The 17,452-nt window shown below is 42.4% G+C and overlaps 2 protein-coding genes across 4 annotated transcripts; both read left to right on the forward strand.

Annotated features, from left to right (window-relative positions):
- The first annotated feature begins 7,978 nt into the window (after positions 1-7,978).
- On the forward strand, positions 7,979-10,719 carry LOC112235967 (chromosome alignment-maintaining phosphoprotein 1). 3 transcript variants are annotated; one of them, XM_024404529.2, is made up of 2 exons: positions 7,979-8,432; positions 9,050-10,719. In XM_024404529.2, the coding sequence occupies exons 1-2, from the start codon at positions 8,392-8,394 to the stop codon at positions 10,245-10,247; spliced, it is 1,239 nt and encodes a 412-aa protein (XP_024260297.1). In that variant the 5' UTR covers positions 7,979-8,391; the 3' UTR covers positions 10,248-10,719. The 3 variants fall into 3 exon arrangements, with proteins under 3 accessions (XP_024260297.1, XP_024260298.1, XP_024260299.1); XM_024404530.2 differs by lacking the exon at positions 7,979-8,432 and adding an exon at positions 8,445-8,591; XM_024404531.2 differs by lacking the exon at positions 7,979-8,432 and adding an exon at positions 8,468-8,655.
- Positions 10,720-11,958: 1,239 nt separating this feature from the next.
- Positions 11,959-17,450, forward strand: LOC121845351 (P2Y purinoceptor 8-like). Its single transcript, XM_042316539.1, has 3 exons — positions 11,959-12,126; positions 15,886-16,223; positions 16,432-17,450. Exons 2-3 carry the CDS (start codon positions 15,978-15,980, stop codon positions 17,233-17,235), a joined length of 1,050 nt encoding a protein of 349 aa, XP_042172473.1. The 5' UTR covers positions 11,959-12,126; positions 15,886-15,977; the 3' UTR covers positions 17,236-17,450.
- Positions 17,451-17,452: the final 2 nt, after the last annotated feature.

Genomic DNA, 17,452 nt, shown 5'->3' on the forward strand with positions numbered 1-17,452 from the left:
CAGAAGGCACTGTATATATATACATATATATATATTATTTTTTGAATATATATTTTTTGAATATACATATAGTACCAGTCGAACGTTTGGACACACCGACTCATTCAGGGGTTTTTCTTTATGTTGACAATTTTCTACATTTAAGAATAATAGTGAAGACATCAAAACTATGAAATAACATATGGAATCATGGAGTAACCACAAAAAAGTGTTCTTCAAAGTAGCTACCCTTTGCCTTGATGACAGCTTTGCACACTCTTGGTATTCTCTCAACCAGCCTCACCTGGAATGCTTTTCCAAAAATCTTGAAGGAGTTCCCACATATGCTGAGCACTTGTTGGCTGCTTTTCCTTCACTCTGCGGTCCAAGTCATCCCAAACCATCTCAATTGGGTTGAGGTCGGGTGATTGTGAAGACCAGGTCATCTGATGCAGCACTCCATCACTCTCCTTCTTGGTCAAATAGCCCTTACATTGCCTGTAGGTGTGTTGGGTCAATGTCCCATTAAGCGCAAACCAGATGGGATGACATATCACTGCAGAATGCTGTGGTAGCCATGCTGATTAAGTGTGCCTTAAAATCAAAATAAATCACAGACAGTGTCACCAGCAAAGCACCCCCACACCATCACACCTCCTCCTCCATGCTTCATGGTGGGAACCACACATACGGAGATCATCCATTCACCTACTCTGCGTCTCACAAAGACACCGCGGTTGCAACCAAAAATCGTAAATTTGGACTCATCAGACCAAAGGACAGATTTCCACTGGTCTAATGTCAAGTGCTCGTGTTTCTTGGCCCAAGCAAGTCTCTTCTTCTTATTGGTGTCCTTTAGTAGTGGTTTCTTTGCAGCAATTCAACCATGAAGGCCTGATTCACGTGGTCTCCTCTGAACAGTTGATGTTGAGATGTGTCTGTTACTTGAACTCTGTGAAACATTTATTTGGGCTGCAATTTCTGAGGCTAGTAACTCTAATGAACTTATCCTCTGCAGCAGAGGTAACTCTGGGTCATCCTTTCCTGTGGTGGTCCTCATGAGAGCTAGTTTCATCACATCGCTTGACGGTTTTTGCAACTGCACTTGAAGAAACTTTCGAGGTATTTGAAATTTTCCACATTGACTGACCTTCATGTCTTAAAGTTGTTTCTCTTTGCTTATTTGACCTGTTCTTGCCATAACATGGACTTGGTATTTTACCAAATAGGGCAATCTTTTGTATATCACCCCTACCTTGTCACAACACAACAGATTGTCTCAAACGCATTTAGAAGGATAAAAATTCCACAAATGAACTTTTAACAAGATACACCTGTCAATTGAAATGCATTCCACGTGACTACCTCATGAAGCTGGTTGAGAGAATGCCAAGAGTGCGCAAAGCTGTCATCAAGGCAAAGGGTGGCTACTTTGAAAAATTTCATGTATAAAATATATTTTGATTTATTTAACACTTTTTTGGTCACCACATGATTACATATGTGTTATTTCATAGTTTTGATGTCTTCATTATTATTCTACCATGTAGAAAATAGTAGAAATAAAGAAAAACCCTTGAATGATTAGGTGTGTCTGTAAATATATATTTACTTTTATTATGTATTTTTGATATTTCATAGGCTACACCCAGGCTGTAAAATCTGTGCTACTTTCTGCATTCCATTCCAAAATAAATTTTCCTTCGACTCTCCTTGCCAGAGAGAAGGCTAGTTTTTCACAATGAAATTCCACCCTCATCTACCTCAGTTTTCAGAATGGAATTGGGCAACCCTCTACCAGAGCGAGAGAACAGTTGGAGTGTGTGAGAGAGAGAGCTCCTCATTCATTGATCTTTGTCACAGTACTGAATGGGCAGGCCACTCCTGGGACTATCATATGGTTGCCCTGTCAGCCACCATTAAATAGCTAACAATGACAGACCCGGCTGGTACTGGTCCTTTCAGATACTGTCTGCTTCCTAAATGGCATACTTCTCCTTACATATTGCACTAGTATATGAAAAAAAACACATCCCCTCTCCCCCCCATTTCATTGCTCATTATATCTCTACCTATCTTTCTTTCTCTCTCTCTCTTCTCTCAGACAACACCTTTTACTTATTTGCAAGTCTTTGAAAAGAACACATATTACATTCCAAAAACATTTCAAAGATGGGCACATCCCCATGGCAACAGAACAACTAAACTCAACCTTGGATAACTGTGGTGATTGCTTTACTCTGTACAATCATTGTGGTCCATCAATAGTCAATATGCCCCAAGAGAACTGTGGTGTGGTGGTGTGTGTGTGTGTGTGTGTGTGTGTGTGTGTGTGTGTGTGTGTGTGTGTGTGTGTGTGTGTGTGTGTGTGTGTGTGTGTGTGTGTGTGTGTGTGTGTGTGCTGCATCACTCAGAGAATGTCATTTTATTACAGCTGAGTCTACACACCAGAGGGGGGTCTCTAACATGATAAAGCCCAAGCGGAAAGCCTCTACAGTCCTATAGTCTTTAACCTCTGGTGGGTAGAGAAGACTAGAGCACTCAGATGTGCGACCAGTATATTCAATCACATGCATTGGATTAGGACTTCCAGACTGTCTGCAGTACATTGGAGAATACAAGATGGTCCTTCTATTGCTGAACTACTGTCTATATGTTTGATTCATCACAGACACAATGTATAGGTGATCGTGCCGTATGTTCTTTATTCTATCATTTGAGACCAAAAACACAAACAACATTAGCTATGTATCATTATAACCATTAAAAGTAGTAGAGGAGTAGCAATACCTCTTCCCCTAGTTGAGCACACATGTTCTACAGCAGGCTACCAAATACCTATTAGTGAATCAAAAGGTTTATGAGGCTCTCTGATTTCTGCTTAATATCACCACCTGCTGGCCATTCAAAACACTGACAGGCAGATACACTACCTATATAAACTAACTCTGCCCTATGTGCCTTCTTATCTATTTTCCAGGTCATGGAAATGTAATAGATAATAATAAAAATATCTTGAAACAGTTTGAGAAAAGAGAGAGAGAGAGAGAGAGAGAGAGAGAGACAGAGAGAGACAGAGAGACAGACAGACAGACAGACAGACAGACAGACAGACAGACAGACAGACAGACAGACAGACAGACAGACAGACAGACAGACAGACAGACAGACAGACAGACAGACAGACAGATCTCTCTCTCACACACATGTATTCTGGTGAAATCTGCCTGATCGTGCGATAGCTGACATTTTGTTGAAGTAAAACTAAACGAGAGCGCTGCGTGACCAGGCTAACTCTCTCAGTGCCAGACACTGTTCTTCCTCTTGTTGTGCTGCTGCTGCTGGGCCAGACGGGAGAGCACCTGTCTTCTGTGAAACACCACCAGTCAGCGCTGTAGAGTAGGGCTCACACCCTCCATAGTGACCTCATAGTGCCTGTACCTGACCCCTGCTGTCCCCTGCGCCCAAAACCCCTCACTGCAGCATAGCTAGGGAGAAGGAGAAAGAGGAGTCTGTACTGTACCTGTGGGTGTCTGTACTGTTCCAGTAGATGTCTGTACTGAACCTGTAATTGTCTGTACTTGTAGGTGTTTGTACTTGTAGGTGTCTGTACTGTACCTGTATTTGTCTGTACTGTTCCTGTATGTGTCTGCACTGTACCTGTATGTGTCTGTACTGTACCTGTGTCTGTAGGTGTCTGTACTGTACCTGTAGTTACGAGGTACAATATAGCCATGGGTTTGTCTAGGATTGAGAGTGTGAGTAGATAGCAGGATAGCCACAGACAAGGTAGTGTGTGTGTGTGTGTGTGTGTGGTTGAGGGGAAGGGTGAGAAATATGGAGAGTGAACGTGTGATATTACCCAGCACTCATTTCCTGATGACTCAAACTGAATTCTTCCACTGTTCTATGTTCGCAACATCTATCTGAGACTGCCATCGTTGAAGTCGTTAGTGGTGACGTCAAAATGAAAGGTCATGTACAAAACAAAGTTGTGAGTGATTGTATCATCTCTAACCAATCAGAGTATCAAAGCCAATGACAAATTTCCACAACACCACTTTACCCACATGTGTTCTGGCTTTGTCCCAACCCATCGATTTCTGGGACCAATCAGAGCGTTTAGAATGTGTTTGCGTTCTAGAAATCATCAGGGAGGTACTCAGATCCAGACTAATTGCAGAGAATAAACTGAAATCCATGGACGTGGCGTAGCGTTTGGCCGGAGCAGGGAGTTTGGGTTGCCAGGCAACAGCACTCATTGTTTACAATGTCAAGGCACCATGCTCCTTCTGTTCAACTTCTCCTAGCCAGTCTCTCAACCACAACTCTTTCTGTTCCGCCTTCCACACGTTTTTACTCTGTATCCGGGCCATTTCTACGTTTTGAGGGGAAGTGAGGGGGAAATAAGAGGCTTCTGGTCATAGTGGGTGTCATATGTGTCAACAATGTTTTCAGGACCTGTTTGCCAGTTCAACTCTTTGCTGAGTTACGAGGTACATTAAGTGGCCATGGGTTTGTCTAGGGTTGAAAGTGTGAGTAGATGTGTGTGTGTATGTGTGGTTGAGGGGTAAGCTGAGAAATCTAGAGCTTAAATGTGTGATATTGCCCAGCACTCATTGTTTACAATAATGTCAAGGCACCATGCTCCTTCTGTTCAACTTCTTCTAACCAGTCTCTCAACCACAACTCTTTCTGTTCCGCCTTTCACACATTCTTACTCTGTATCTGGGTCGTTTCTCACATTTGAGAGGAAGTGATGGGGAAATAAGAGGCTGGGAAATACCAAAGACTACAAAATGTCCACCCTGTTTGATTTTTGTGATGTTTAATTGATACAACTTTTATTGGAGATTTACACATTTGGAGCAAAAGGAATCACAAGGAAAAATCAAAGCTGCATTTCATTCCGAAAACCTGTCCCCTCTGTTCGTCCCTCTATCCTTTGCTTTGCACAGTTGACTATTTCAAAATGTCTAAAGTACTGAATGGCGCTGCCCATGCTAAAACAGCTTTTGGGCACTAGAGTCCTCTATCTATCTCTGAGAAAGTCCTCAGTGGCGTGTCTAAGCAGCCATTAGTGCACATATATAAAGATGAGTCAAAGATTTTCTACCTCCATGGTGGAAACCTAAATATCACTTGAGCCGTGTTCGAATACTCATACTAACCGCATTAACTGTACTATTTGTGACGTGAATTGAGTATATAGTATGCGTATTGGTCATAGTATGGATATAGTTAGTATGCCAAAAGTTCCCGGATGTCGTACTAAATTCTCCAAAATATGAAGTATACAACGCAGAGGACTGTTTCCGTACTTTAGGGCCCATAATGCAATTATTCCGGAAATGGGCATGGCTTCACATCGTTTTCCGATATGAAGATAATGGCGGAAAAAATGCAGCCGAAGTACGAGAGCGGATACAAATTCATTGCTTTAACTAATTAAGACAAACATTAAGAAAATGTTGAGCAATGTAATAAAGTAATGATTTTTCAAATAAGTTACTTTACATGTTATGTTGGCTGACAATTTGTTAGCTATGCTGTCCTTACGAACCATATTGCATATCATTACAGCAGTATGCTAGCTACCTACCTAACGTTAGTTGGCTACTAACTTATACATCAAACTTGCCAGTATATTAACTATAGGCTAACTAACTAACTACCCAATGTTTATTGACTTGATTATTCCCGTCATTCTTAGCTTAGCTATATGGTACAGTCGTTGTGCGTTCTCAATGGACATTCGGGTGCTTTCATGAATTCGCTCTGGCTATCTACGCTGACTTCAAAGGATCCCTTCTGAGTGTGCTTATGTCTGCATAACGAGGAAGTAAAAAAAAAAAAAATTGCAACTTCGGACTATTTCTGGTCTAGTGTTTGATGACAGCAGAATACACTGCCCAGCCGTACACAATTAGAAAGAGGAGTTTCTCATGATTAAAATGGTGTCCAATTAAAAAATAAAATCTAAATATACACATTACAAGAAATTTGACAAAATAGACAGACATACCTACAGTGGGGCAAAAAAGTATTTAGTCAGCCACCAATTGTGCAAGTTCTCCCACTTAAAAAGATGAGAGGCCTGTAATTTTCATCATAGGTACACTTAAACTATGACAGACAAAATGAGAAAAAAAATCCAGAAAATCACATTGTTGGATTTTTAATGAATTTATTTGCAAATTATGGTGGAAAATAAGTATTTGGTCACCTACAAACAAGCAAGATTTCTGGCTCTCACAGACCTGTAACTTGTTCTTTAAGAGGCTCCTCTGTCCTCCACTCGTTACCTGTATTCATGGCAGCTGTTTGAACTTGTTATCAGTATAAGAGACACCTGTCCACAACCTCAAACAGTCACACTCCAAACTCCACTATGGCCAAGACCAAAGAGCTGTCAAAGGACACCAGAAACAAAATTGTAGACCTGCACCAGGCTGGGAAGCCTGAATCTGCAATAGGTAAGCAGCTTGGTTTGAAGAAATCAACTGTGGGAGCAATTATTAGGAAATAGAAGACATACAAGACCACTGATAATCTCCCTCGATCTGGGGCTCCACGCAAGATCTCACCCCGTGGGGTCAAAATGATCACAAGAACGGTGAGCAAAAATCCCAGAACCACACGGGGGGACCTAGTGAATGACCTGCAGAGAGCTGGGACCAAAGTAACAAAGCCTACCATCAGCAAGGGCATTGAAGATGAAACGTGGCTGGGTCTTTCAGCATGACAATGATCCCAAACACACCGCCCGGGCAACGAAGGAGTGGCTTCGTAAGAAGCATTTCAAGGTCCTGGAGTGGCCTAGCCAGTCTCCAGATCTCAACCCCTTAGAAAATCTTTGGAGGGAGTTGAAAGTCCGTGTTGCCCAGCAACAGCCCCAAAACAACATCACTGCTCTAGAGGAGATCTGCATGGAGGAATGGGTCAAAATACCAACAAGTGTGTGAAAACCTTGTGAAGACTTACAGAAAACATTTGACCTCTGTCATTGCCAACAAAGGGTATATAAAAGTATTGAGAAACTTTTGTTATTGACCAAATAGTTATTTTTCACCATAATTTGCAAATAAATTCATTAAAAATCCTACAATGTGATTTTTTTTCTTCTCATTTTGTCTGTCATAGTTGAATTGTACCTATGATGAACATTACAGGCCTCTCATCTTTTTAAGTGAGAGAACTTGCACAATTGGTTGCTGACCAAATACTTTTTTTGCCCCACTGTATATTTCCCTATAGGAAACAATGGGACAACCTCAGAGTTCCATGAGTAATATTTTGTTGTTGTTTACATTTTAACTACAAACAACATGTCTCATTGCCAACAATAGCAAAGCAGGCATTGGTGACTTAGAATGTTCGGAAGGAGAGTTGGTGCTCAATAGAACTAATAGGAGCTGGCAGGGTGAAAAATGCCCTAAAATAAGGCCTGTTTTTCCTGATTACTTCAAAACTACGGCAAGCAGCTGGGACATATAGTAAAACTATGAAATTGGGCTCCATGACAGATGTGATGAACTAGTTATCAGAAAAAAAAGCATTGTTAGAAATGTCATGTGTCCAGCCTATTACAGTCACCAACACTCTGGATAACATGAACACTGCCGAACCAGGTCTGCTAAGGCCTAAAATGGTCAAAGTGTACTCATTTGTGTCTGGAAGTAGCTAGCAAGCTAGCCAACGTTAGCTTGGGTTCCATTGTAAGGTCAGAACGCTCAAATCAACCCTACTCCTTGGCCCGAGCATCTAGTGTGTGCTCCAAGTGCAAAAAACGCTCTGAATTTACAAAAGGGACAATCTGACAACACTCTGAATTTACAAGCGCACTCTGGCCCTGAATTTAAGAACACACCCGAATTCGTAAAATGTCTAACAAGTAATTTGCATCGCAACAGCATCAACTTCCGGTAGACAGGTGAAGAACTACTACTTAATTGAAAGGATACTGTTTGTTTACAGTATGCCAAAATGAACTAATAGTATATACTCATTAAGTATGTAGTACACCGTATGTTAGCATGGGTTTTCAAACACAGCTTTGGTGCTTGCCCCAGTTTGCTCCATTTACAAAACGCCGACAAGGTGCATTTTCCTTGGCTGCAAACCACCAGTTTCCACTATTTTCCAAAAGACTACATCGTATTACGAAAATTGGTGGAATTCGCCTCCTTGCACGAGAATGGCGTATTGAACGGCACTCAGATATGCGAGGCTCATTTCAGCAAATAATGTTTTCGACTCAATACACGGAGAAAGAGATTGTGGGATGACGCGGTTCCTACGATTTATCCCAGCGATAGCCCGAGCAGAACCGATACTTCTTCACTTTATGTTAGCCAAAAGGACGAGAAGAAGCAACACAGACCGAACCAAGAAATTCAGGATAGACCACGCATGGATTATTCTGTTATCCAGAACAGCAGGGAGCCGAAACGGTGAGTAGAGAGTTAATGATGGAGGGTACGTCACGTCAACGTGCTGAGCGTCACTTCTGATTAACCAAGGAAAGGCTCCCGAGGAAAAACTGTTACATTATAGCAGATTTTTGCTATTTCATCAAATTATTCCGCAAAATGTAAACGAACAGCAATCAGGTATAGTCTATCTAGTCACAGAAATATAGAATGTGTGTTTCATTGGTTTTTTGAGAATTGATAGGTGAGTTAAAACGTACATTTTCGAACGAACTATGTGCTATTGTTTACACAGTAAACTAGCTTGAGTTCGGCTAAATCTATTTGGGAATGAACTAGCATACTTTCATTCTGTGAACATGGTTGGAATTATGCCTCTACAATGTCGGATGTGAATCTAGATTAAGCTAGTGTCAGATGTTGACAACTGCACACTCAACGTTGTTAGTGACATAGATTTCCTGATGTACAGATGTGCTACAATGCTAGCTTGTAAATTTGTATGCATTTGGACAACCGTGAAATTACGTTGTCATTACTGATGTATTGTACTTCTGTATTACATACATTCAGTCTTATTCAAATAAACAATAATCAATCATTAAAACGGCAAGTTTTTCACTCCCCTCTGTGTCCAGTGAGCTCCAGTCAATGGGAGCCGTGATGGAGGTTAAGGAGTCAGAGACAGCCATGGCGGGTTTAGAGGAGTCAACGGAAGCCACAATAGGCGTTAAGGAGTCAATTTCAGCCGCAATGGATGTGAAGGAGTCCATGTCAGCCATGATTGAAATTAATGAGTCAGAGTCAAAAGAAGCCGTTGTGGACATTAAGGAGTCACAGGGAGCTGTTATGGAACTCAAGAGGCAGTCTTCCTCCTCTGGCGGCCAGGGGCGGGACAGAGACCGGGAGTCGGACAGCTATCTCCAGCACCTCCAGTGTCCCCACTGTCTGCTCCAGTGTAAGAGCCACTGCAGCTACCTCATCCACATCGCTAAGATCCATCCAAGCCGCCTGGATGACACGCCTGTGGGTCGCCTGGGCAACGCCCTCTTCTACCAGCGCACGGCACGGCTGTTCCACTGCAGCGTGTGTTTCCACACGGCCAGGGAGTTCCCGCGCCTCTACGAGCACCTGCTCACCTGCCACTGCCTCTCTGGGAAGGGTGAGGAGGGAGAAGGGGATGAGCGTAGGGGGGAGGGGGGAGAAGAACAGGAAGGTATCAGTGTAGATGTGCTGTCAAAAGACAGTAGTCATCCTCTCAGTGAGCCCAAGGCAGAAGAGGAGGATGAGGACAAAGGAGGAGCGAAGAAGGAGGGAGGTAGGAAAAGAGGACTTGAGGAGATGGAGGAAGGCGAGGATAACGAAGAGGACTCCCGCTCAGCCGGCAGCCCCATGAAACGAAATAGAAGCTCTATGGCAGGCAGTGAGGAAGATGATCATGATGAAGAGGAAGAGGAGCTACAGACCAACAACAACAAAAAAAGTGACAAACACAAAAAGCAGGAAGAGGCCTTCCTGACCAAATATATCCAGCGCCAGGGGGGTCGCTACAACTGTCGCCTGTGCGGCAAGCGCTCCAAGATGAAGGGCCATGCCATCCACCACGTGAGCTACAAGCACGACGTGCCCAAACCTTACTGCTGTAAAGAGTGTAGCAAGGCCTTCATACTAGAGTATTCGCTACTCAACCATATCTACCACAACCACAGACAGGGCATGTACCTCTGCCTCTTCTGCCCCTTCAGCTCTGACGTGGTGTGGGGCATAAAACGCCATGGCAACCGCTGCAATGCCCGAAGCGGGGAGGAGGGGGAGGGCAGCAATGGAGAAGAGTGATTGGTTAATGGTTGCTAACACATACTTTACCTTGGTAATCAGGAGAAGGGACATTACAGCCAGGCCTACATTATCTAGGTTCTAGAATCTCTTTGCATTGTGCATCTACTAGGCTAGTAACCCTAGGTACAGTAGATTCCACTGTCACAGAGGTGTAGATTCTCAGTGAAGTATGTATTTACTTCCTCTGTACACACAGTGATGAAGAATGATGTACTTTGTCATTCTGTTGACTTTTCCTGATATACGTCTGTGGAGCAGATGGACTCAAATGTAGAATATGTACTTTGTGAACTCGCAAACAGCCGTAATATGTACATGACAGCAGTTGATGACTCATAATGCTACACAATGAAACTATCAACTGACAAAACATGTTTTTTGTGTATTTTTTACCAGCCTTTGTATTATCTTTATTACTTGGGATGTGTTTGTATCTTGGAAAACAATACAATAAAAATAATACACATTTTAGGTACAATATAGCTGACTTCTTCTGCCATAGAAGTCGAGACACACACCCACATCTGCAGCACAGGAGCTGGGAAACAAACAGTTTGCATCCTGTGCTGCAGGTGTGTGTGATTTTGGGCTGTTCCTTACACTTCTCCACTGTGATTTCCTAAACTAACAACGTCTTTTTGTTGTGAGTAAGCTACAGCAGCGTCTCAACCCATTCTTGTATTTCATACACTGAACAAAAACAAATGCCACATGTACAGTGTTCAGTTTCATGTGCTGAAATAAAAAATCTCAGAAATGTTCCATATGCACAAAAAGTTTATTTCTTTCAGATTTTGTGCACAAATTTGTTTACATCCCTGTTAGTGACTTTTTCTCCTTTGCCAAGATTATCCATCCACCTCACAGGTGTGGCATATCAAGAACTGATTAAACAGCATGATTATTACACAGGTGCACCTTGTGCTGGGGACAATAAAAGGCAAGTTCTGTCAAACAACACAATGCCACAAATGTCTCAAGTTTTGATGGAGCGTACAATTAGCATGCGGACTGCAGGAATGTCCACCAGAGCTTTTTTCCAGAGAAAGGAATGGTAATTTCTCTACCATAAGCTGCCTCCAATGTCGTTTTAGAGAATTTGGCAGTATGTCCAACCGACCTCACAACCGCAGACCACGTGTAACCACACCAGCCCAGGACCTTCACATCCGACATCTTCATCTGCGGGATGTCTGAAGGTGTGTGTGGTGGGTGCTGAGGAGTATTTATGTCTGTAATTAAGCCCTTTTGTGGGGAAAAACTCATTCTGATTGGCTTGAGCTTGGCTCCCCAGTGGGTTGGCCTGGCTGCCAAGTGGGTGGGCCTATGCCCTCCCAGGACCACCCATGGCTGCACCCTTACCCAGTCATGTGAAATCCATAGAATAGGGCCTAATGAATGTATTTCAATTGACTGAATATCTTATATGAACTGTAACTCAGTAAAATATTTGAAATTGTTGCATGTTGCAAATATATTTTTGTTCAGTATATATTTTGTATTAAACAGTACTAGATTGGTGATATGAGAGGACACTACTTTTGCATAGTAGTAAGATGTGTATTTCATTTAAGAACAGGGAGTAACGGTACAGTAGGTGGTTTCCTTTCTGTCTCCACCAACTGTTGTGTTCAGCTACAGTATTTTCCTTTGCAGTGACACAGATAGTGCCTTTTCACCACACGTGTCAACAGCATGCACCCTGGTACACTACGAGCACATGTTCAGTTCCTTAGTGGTGAGTGATAGCGAACCAACATCATTGTCATTGGGCAAGACACAGAACAAATCATTTCTACCACATTTCCTGTGTGATATGGCTGATTACCCACTTGAATGTAGCAGCACTGACAGTGCGGATCACATGTGCATAAAGGTAAGTCACCAACATTAATTAATCAGTTTAGATTATACAGATCAATGTTCTTCCATGGAGATGTTAGCTTAAGTGTTATTTTTAATTATTGGTCACAGTTGTATTTCTATAGTTGTTAAATCACAGACACTAGCTAGTTTCCCATCCGATTGGCGACAGATTTTCATGCGAATTCATGCGAATTCATGCGCATAAAAATCATATTTTTGCTTATTTAAAAAAAACGTATTTTTTTTCTTTTTTTTTTCATAAAACCATATTGACTTGTTGCAAATAAAAAGGCTGTGCGTCATGACGTGGTGCACATAAAAATACAATTTGCGGTTAAATTCCCATGTACCGAATAAAAAATACAAGTTAAATGGGTTTCCATCAAATTTTTAACTCTGCAGGTGGGTTTCTCACACAATTGTTTGCATTATATAGTGAGTGTGCCCACTCTGGTATAGGCACATGCGATACAAAAATCTTTCAAACTGGAAACACATATCTCCCTCACTAGCTTTAAGCACCAGCTGTCAGAGCAGCTCATAGATCACTGCACCTGTACATAGCCCATCTATAAATAGTCCAAACAACTACCTCTTCCTCTACTGTATTCATTTATTTTGCTCCTTTGCACCCCAGTATTTCTACTTTGCACACTCATCTACTGTCAAATCTACCATACCAGTGTTTTAATTGCTATATTGTATTTACTTCGCCACCATGGCCTATTTACTGCCTTTACCTCCCTTACCTCACCTCATTTGCTCACATTGTATATAGACTTATTTTTACTACAGTATTATTGATTGTATGTTTGTTTTACTCCATGTGTAACTCTGTGTCGAACTGTGTGTGTCGAACTATGTGTCGAACTGATTTGCTTTATCTTGGCCAGGTCGCAGTTGTAAATGAGAACATGTTCTCAACTCGCCTACTTGGTTAAATAAAGGTGATATAAATAAAAATAAAATATCCAACAGCGAGCAGGGCGCAGATAGCGCTGTTGTCTAGAGCGCATGTGTAGCCTACATGGTAAGATTATTATGGACAACAACAAAAAATCTGGATTATTTTTATTTGTCAAACGGCAGAAAGGATCATGTTCAATGCACTTTTTAAAAGGAATCGGTGCTGGATTATGGTGATATTGTCTATATGCAGGCCTCAGCAAGTACCTTAAAAATTTGACACAGTGTATCATGTTGTTTTAAGATCTATTACAAACGCTAGATCAATCACGTCATCACGCACTGTTTTATATCCGCCAAGAAGCCCCGCTGGTGGGAAAATGCGCGTATTTTCTTTATGCGGGTTTGAGAATACTAGTATGAAAATCTGTTGCCAATTGGATGGAAACATAGCTATTGAAATCAGAGTGGAAAATCAGATTGAGGTTTCATCTCAATGACCGCATGCATTGCCTGGGAGATTTAAAAAAATAACAATTCATAAGCTTCACAATGCTGCTTCACAGCTCTACACCTATTTCAAACTATCTAAATCAAACAACGTTTTTTGTTTGTTGACATATGCACAGGGTGCAGCGTAAGTGGTGCAAATTCTTATCAGCAAGCTTCCTCGACAGTAAAAAAGTGCTAAAAAGTAAAATACTACAGTACCAGTCAACTACTCATTCAAGTTTTATTTCAATTGTATTTTTTTTGTGCTATTTTCTACATTGTAGAATAATAGTGAAGACATCAAAACTATGAAATAGCACATATGGAATCATTTAGTAATAAAAAAGTGTTAAACAAATAAAAATAGATTTTATATTTTAGAAAAGTAGCCACCCTTTGCCTTGATGACAGCTTTGCACACTGTTGGCATTCTCTCTAAACACGCATACACGTGTTTAGCAGATGTTTTTGCAGGTGTAGCGAAACACTGCACCCTGTGCATATCACAACTATTTTTTAATTTTTTACAATTTAGATACTTGAACTCTAAAGCATTTATTTGGGCTGCAATCTGAGGTGCAGTTAACTCCAATAAACATATTCTCTTCCTTTCCTGTGGCGGTCCTCATGAGAGCCAGTTTCATCATAGCGCTTGATGGTTTTTGCGACTGCACTTTTAAGAAACTTTCAAAGTTCTGCATTGGCTGACCATGTCTTAAAGTAATGATGGACTTTTGTTTCTCTTTGCTTATTTGAGCTGTTCTTGCCATAATATGGACTTGGTCTTTTACCAAACAGGGCTATCTTCTGAATACCACCCCTACCACAACTGATTGGCTCAAATGCATTAAGAAGGAAAGTAATTCCACAAATTAACATTTAACAAGGCACACCTGTTAATTTAAATGCATTCCAGGTGACTACTTCATGAAGCTGGTTGAGAGAATGCCAAGAGTGTGCAAAGCGTAGCTATTTTGAAGAATCGCAAATATAAAATATATTTTGATTTGTTTCACACTTTTCTGGTTACTACATGATTACATATCTGTTATTTCATATTTTTGATGTCTTCACTATTATTCTACAATGTAGAAAATAGTAAAAATAAAGAAAAACCCTTGAATGAGTAGGTGTGTCCAAACCTTTGACCGGTACTGTAGATCTGGTCTCTCCAACCCTGTTTCTGTAGAGCTACCATCCTGTTGGTTTTCTCTCCCACCAGGTTTCTGTAGAGCTACCGTCCTGTAGGTTTTTAGTCCAACCCTGTTACTGGAGAGCTACCATGTTGTAGGTTTTCACTCCAACCCTGTTCCCGGAGAGCTACCGTGTTGTAGGTTTTCACTCCAACCCTGTTCCCGGAGAGCTACCGTCTTGTAGGTTTTCACTCCAACCCTGTTCCCGGAGAGCTACCATATTGTAGGTTTTTAGTCCAACCCTGTTCCCGGAGAGCTACCGTGTTGTAGGTTTTCACTCCAACCCTGTTCCCGGAGAGCTACCGTCTTGTAGGTTTTCACTCCAACCCTGTTCCCGGAGAGCTACCGTATTGTAGGTTTTCACTCCAACCCTGTTCCTGAAGAGCTACCGTATTGTAGGTTTTCACTCCAACCCTGTTCCTGAAGAGCTACCGTATTGTAGGTTTTCACTCCAACCCTAATCTAGCGCACCTGATTATAATAATTAGCTAGTTGATAAACTAAATCAGTTTAGTTACAAATGGGGTTGGAGTGAAAACCCTTTGAGGGTTGGAGAGCCCCTGTACTCGATCAGGGTTTCCCAAACTTGTTCCTGGCCCCCTGGGTGCACATTTATTTTTTTGCCTAGCACTACACGGCTGATTCAAATAACCAATTAATCATCAAGCTTTGATTATTTGAATCAGCTGTGTAGTGCAAAAACTACACGGCGCCCTGGACCGAGATTTGGAAACTCTGTACTAGAGAAATAGGTCAATACCATGTAGAATACATGTCAAATACAAATAATATGTCAATAGGAAAAAGTAACTAACTTCACCTCAAGCTGTTTATGACAGTACATTTCCTGTTCCAACTTGTATTTCCACATACACAGATGTGAAATAGGCATGATGGAAAGACCCATGTGAGCATTACAATAACTTCACCCCTTAAGGGAACATCAGGGGCTTTCTCCAGTTGTAGTCACAGTGTGAATAGTGAAACTAGTGTAACGTTAGTATAGTGTAAGGGGAAAACATTGTTCGTCTTTCACATGGATGAACTGTTTCTGCATTCATCAACACTACTCTCTCATTGCCGAACCAATATCTTTCACTTCCTCTAACATAGTGTGTGGTTTTGGTGTATTCAAATGAAATATATAACACTCTCTTTTCTTCCCTTATCATTGCCAGTGATGCTTGTACACCAACCTAAGTAACAGGAGCGGTCAGCCTGGTCAACTCCCCCTGTTGCTGTGGTCAAGTTACTGTTGTGGTCAGTCACAATGAACATCTCAGTAGAGGTGGCCAGAGGGGTCACCAATGCCACCCTGGAGATGCTGGTCAGTCCTGTGATGACCATGGCTGTGCCTGTTATTTACCTGTCTGTGTTTGTGTGCAGTACGCCCTGCAACCTGCTCTCTCTGGTAGCACTGCTGAATGTCCATTACAAACGCCACACTCCCACGTCTGTGTTTGCTATCAACCTGTCGCTGGCAGACCTGCTCTACAGCGCCTTCCTGCCCCTACAGGTGAGTCACTGCCACTACAGGTAAAACACAGCGCAGTCATGCGGTAAGTGCCAAGTACAAGGTTGTCTCTGACACTCTGGCACCGGTTACAACTAATCTGCACTGTTATTGCTGTCACATGTCACAAAGTTTCCAAATAAACTTTTCCTTTCTTAGTGATGACCACTAAACCCATCTCTCTCTCTCTCTCTCTCTCTCTCTCTCTCAGGTGTTGTACCACCTGTGGGGTAATGACTGGCCGTGGGGCGCTGCCCTCTGTGGCCTCACCACCACAGCCCTCAACTGCAACATGCATTGCTCCGTCCTCACCACCTGTGCCATCGCACTCGAGCGCTACTGCGGTGTCGTACGCCCGCTACGCACCAAACACTGGCGCACCGCCCGGAGAGCCACCATCACCTGCGTCCTCATCTGGGCATTTGTTCTGATTACTCAGACACCCTTGCTCCTCCGTGACCTCACCCTCCGGGTCGTCGAGCTAAACATCACAACCTGCTTCGACGTGCTTCCACGTAAACTGTTCATTCACCAATCAGTAGCCTATCTCTACTTCCTAGTGGTTCTGCTGATGTTCTACGTGTTGCCGTTAGCCGTCCTGGTCAGCTGTTACGTTGCCGTGGCCAGAGGCCTGCACAGGTCTTTGCCGACGGCAGCTGAAGGCAGTGATGGTAAGATGGAAGTGTTGTCAAGGCGACGGGCTCAGACCACAGTCGCCTTGGCAACCCTGTGCTTTGTGGTGTGTTACCTACCAACCATCACCCTTCATGGCCTGCATGTAGTCTTCCACACCCAGGGCAAGAGCCTGTACAGATACTATAAACTAGCGCTGAGCATCAACAGCCTCAACTGCTGCTTTGACCCGTTTGTGTACTACTTTGCGTCGAGGGAGTTCCGTCTGGCTCTGAGGAGGCTGCTGGGGCGGTGTGTCCCACTGGGAGAGGGGGAGGAGCTTGGGACCTCTGAGCTGGTGTCCTTGACTAGGGAGCCTAGGGAATCTAAGGACCACTACTAGGCCGTAGTTGATCACTAGATAGTCATGCTGGAATGGACTCAGTATGCAGATGCCATAGCAAAAGACCCAAACTCTATTTTGTTATTTTATGCACAGACCCTGTGTGGTCTTCATTATAAAGCAGTTTATGCAATTGTTGTCAATGCTCATTTTTATAGTTATTCTGCCTTCATTCCGTTGACATTTATTATTGAATAAATCTTAGACATGCATCATC

Source organism: Oncorhynchus tshawytscha, unplaced genomic scaffold, assembly GCF_018296145.1.
Source record: "Oncorhynchus tshawytscha isolate Ot180627B unplaced genomic scaffold, Otsh_v2.0 Un_contig_4556_pilon_pilon, whole genome shotgun sequence".
In the NCBI taxonomy this organism is placed as follows: Eukaryota; Metazoa; Chordata; class Actinopteri; order Salmoniformes; family Salmonidae; genus Oncorhynchus; species Oncorhynchus tshawytscha.

Coding starts and splice junctions, on each gene's coding strand:
- LOC112235967 (XM_024404529.2), top strand. CDS start 8,392: ATGGATTATTCTGTTATCCAGAACAGCAGGGAGCCGAAACG. Junction 8,433..9,049: donor AACAGCAGGGAGCCGAAACG/GTGAGTAGAGAG, acceptor CTCTGTGTCCAG/TGAGCTCCAGTCAATGGGAG.
- LOC121845351 (XM_042316539.1), top strand. CDS start 15,978: ATGAACATCTCAGTAGAGGTGGCCAGAGGGGTCACCAATGCCACCCTG. Junction 16,224..16,431: donor GCGCCTTCCTGCCCCTACAG/GTGAGTCACTGC, acceptor TCTCTCTCTCAG/GTGTTGTACCACCTGTGGGG.